Genomic DNA, 3,293 nt, shown 5'->3' on the forward strand with positions numbered 1-3,293 from the left:
ACTCAGCACCATGTATGTCCATAAATGGAAGTTCCTTAAGTGCAGTGTCTAGTTTCTATTAGTTAAGGCACCTTTCTCACCAACCATAGCTTAGTTCTAAGACATAGGAGTGCCTTAATACTTAACCCACAATTACTGGAAACTAGCTACCTTCTCAAGCTGAAGAACTAGAGTTTACTCATACACAAAATAGTCTGAGAAATTGTTTTATTAAGTTTAACCTTATACCAAAATCCAAGTATAAACAAGATTTAGGTATAGACTGAGAAATGAAGTTACAAAAAACAAGAGCTTATCAGGTTGATCATCTTGATCTAGAGAAATAAGCAGGAGGACACCATTTAGAACACAAAAAGCCTTTATGTTTGAGAAGTTAACCATTTAAACAGAAGACTCTGAAGTATTTCTGCAACTACTGTTACATTGGACAGTCAAGGATACAAAACTGCTGACAGAAGCAACAGTGAAGAGCACCAAATTAAAAAAATGCATGCTTCAGCACAACTGCACAGATTTCTCCTCTCAGTGAACACTTGCCTGCTTAGACTAAACTCATTTTCTAATTCTTTCAAAATTACGCCTCATCCTCCTCTCCTTCCTCTTCAAATTCACCCTGCTCATCAGCAGTGGCATCCTGGTATTGCTGGTATTCGGACACCAGGTCGTTCATGTTGCTCTCGGCCTCCGTGAACTCCATCTCATCCATGCCCTCGCCCGTGTACCAGTGCAAGAAAGCCTTGCGGCGGAACATGGCCGTGAACTGCTCCGAGATCCTCTTGAAGAGCTCCTGGATGGCCGTGCTGTTGCCGATGAAGGTGGCCGACATCTTGAGGCCGCGCGGGGGGATGTCGCAGACGGCCGTCTTCACGTTGTTGGGGATCCACTCCACAAAGTAGCTGCTGTTCTTGTTCTGCACGTTGAGCATCTGCTCGTCCACCTCCTTCATGGACATGCGGCCCCGGAAAATGGCCGCCACCGTGAGGTAGCGGCCGTGGCGGGGGTCGCAGGCCGCCATCATGTTCTTGGAGTCAAACATCTGCTGCGTGAGCTCGGGCACCGTCAGGGCTCGGTACTGCTGGCTGCCGCGGCTCGTGAGCGGCGCGAAGCCCGGCATGAAGAAGTGCAGCCGCGGGAAAGGCACCATGTTGACGGCCAGCTTGCGCAGGTCGGCGTTCAGCTGGCCGGGGAAGCGAAGGCAGGTGGTCACGCCGCTCATGGTGGCCGACACCAGGTGGTTGAGGTCCCCGTACGTGGGCGTGGTGAGCTTCAGCGTGCGGAAGCAGATGTCGTACAGAGCCTCGTTGTCGATGCAGTAGGTCTCGTCCGTGTTCTCCACCAGCTGGTGCACAGAAAGGGTGGCATTATAGGGCTCCACCACCGTGTCCGACACCTTGGGCGAGGGCATCACGCTGAAGGTGTTCATGATGCGGTCGGGGTACTCCTCCCGGATCTTGCTGATGAGCAGCGTGCCCATGCCGGAGCCCGTGCCGCCGCCCAGCGAGTGGGTCAGCTGGAAGCCCTGCAGGCAGTCGCAGCTCTCCGACTCCTTCCTCACCACGTCCAGGACAGAGTCCACGAGCTCAGCTCCTTCTGTGTAGTGGCCCTTTGCCCAGTTGTTGCCAGCCCCACTCTGGCCTGCAAGGAGAGCACAGAGCAGGTGCCGCCACCTCAGTGCCCCCCCACATGAGGGATTCAGTGTCACCCACACCCCACAGGAGCCCCCAGGCACATCGCTCCAAGCCTTTCCCACACACAGGGCATGCGGTGGCTGGTGCCCCAGGGGACCCTCACCTACCAAAGACAAAGTTGTCGGGTCGGAAGATCTGCCCGAAGGGGCCAGAGCGGACGGAGTCCATGGTGCCAGGCTCCAGGTCGACCAGGATGGCGCGGGGGACATACTTGTTACCTGGGGGAGGAAGCAGCAGCCACGTTACAGCCCCGCGGCTGCAGCCAGGGAGGGTCACAGGAGCGACTGCTCCCTGCTGCTTGGACAGACAGAGGGTTTTAGAGGGACAAGGGAGATGAGAGGGAGGATGCCGAGCGCCCCTGAATGCTCAGCCAGGGCGTCCCAGGCAGCTCTCAGGGGGCTCGTGCTGCCTGGGCACTGGTGCTGGGAGGGAGGTGGGTGCCCAAAGTGGTTACCGGTGGCCTCATTGTAGTAGACGTTGATCCTCTCGAGCTGCAGGTCGCTGTCCCCGTGGTAGCTGCCCGTGGGGTCGATGCCGTGCTCGTCGCTGATCACCTCCCAGAACTGCAAGGCACCCGCGCGCTCAGCGCCGACCCCGGCCGGACACGCCCCCCGCGCGCGCGCCCGCCCCGCGCGACGCGGCCAGACGGGGCTGTCACCGCGCCCGGCAGGGGGGAGGGACGGGCGCGGCGGCAGCGATGCCGCCCCGGTGCCACCGGCCCCCCCGGGCACCGCCCGCGCGGACCTGCCCTGGGAGAGGGGGAAATGCGAAGGGCTCCGAGCCCTGGAGCCCCCGCGGAACCGCCCGCCGCCCCGCGAGCTCCCGGTGTCCGCCCCGCGGTGCACGCGCGCGAGGAGCGGCGCTGCTCCCGCCAGCGGCTCCCGCGGGGCCGTCCCGCCGTTCACCTTGGCGCCGATCTGGTTGCCGCACTGGCCGGCCTGGATGTGCACGATCTCACGCATGGTGCTGCCGGTGCCGCCGCCCCTTCTCGCGCCGGTCCCGGTGCCGCTCCCGGTGCCGCTCCCGCACTCACTGCAGTGGCCGCGCCCCGCGCCCCGCGCCTTAAATGCGGCGCCACCGCCCCGCCCCCACCGCCGCCGCCCCGCCCCCGTCGGTGACGTAATGCGGGAGCCGGCGGGGGCGGGGCCGCTTCGCCCGCCCCGAGCCAATGGGCGGGCGGGGGCGGGGCCTGGGACATTGTTTCCCGCGGCGGGGGCGCCGCCGCCGCCCCGTTTTGCCGCGGCCCCCGGGGACAAAGGGACAGCGGGGACGGGCGGGGCCGCCCGGGAAGGGGCACCGGGACCGACCCCTCCCCCCGCCGGGCCCCGCGCGGCCCCGCGGCCGGGACAGGGCGGCGGGGACAGGTTGATACCCCCCGCCGCCCTCTTGCCCCCGGGCCCTTGGAAGGGCTGGTCCGCGCCCGGCGGGACGGGGCGTTTTCCCGTTATTTTCGGCCAGGCTTGTCCAGGTTTTAGTGTTCCGCACTCTCACTAAGCGCGCAGCCCCCCCGAGGTCCCCGTGTAAGTTCGTCGCCGTTCCCGGCACACCCCTGTGTGAAAACGCGTCCTTCTCTTTGTTCCATCCGCCCGGCTGTGCCATCGCACC

The 3,293-nt window shown here is 63.0% G+C and overlaps 1 protein-coding gene across 1 annotated transcript; it reads right to left on the reverse strand.

The window, feature by feature from the left end:
- Positions 1–340: 340 nt before the first annotated feature.
- LOC148594550 (tubulin beta-2 chain) lies at positions 341–2,708 on the reverse strand. Its single transcript, XM_088525645.1, has 4 exons — positions 2,594–2,708; positions 2,143–2,251; positions 1,796–1,906; positions 341–1,635 (listed from the first exon to the last, which is right to left on the reverse strand). Exons 1-4 carry the CDS (start codon positions 2,648–2,650, stop codon positions 575–577), a joined length of 1,338 nt encoding a protein of 445 aa, XP_088381771.1. The 5' UTR covers positions 2,651–2,708; the 3' UTR covers positions 341–574.
- Positions 2,709–3,293: the final 585 nt, after the last annotated feature.

Source organism: Tinamus guttatus, unplaced genomic scaffold (genome assembly GCF_059628265.1).
Source record: "Tinamus guttatus ecotype Peru unplaced genomic scaffold, ASM5962826v1 Tinamus_guttatus_pri_ptg000232l, whole genome shotgun sequence".
Lineage (NCBI taxonomy): Eukaryota > Metazoa > Chordata > Aves > Tinamiformes > Tinamidae > Tinamus > Tinamus guttatus.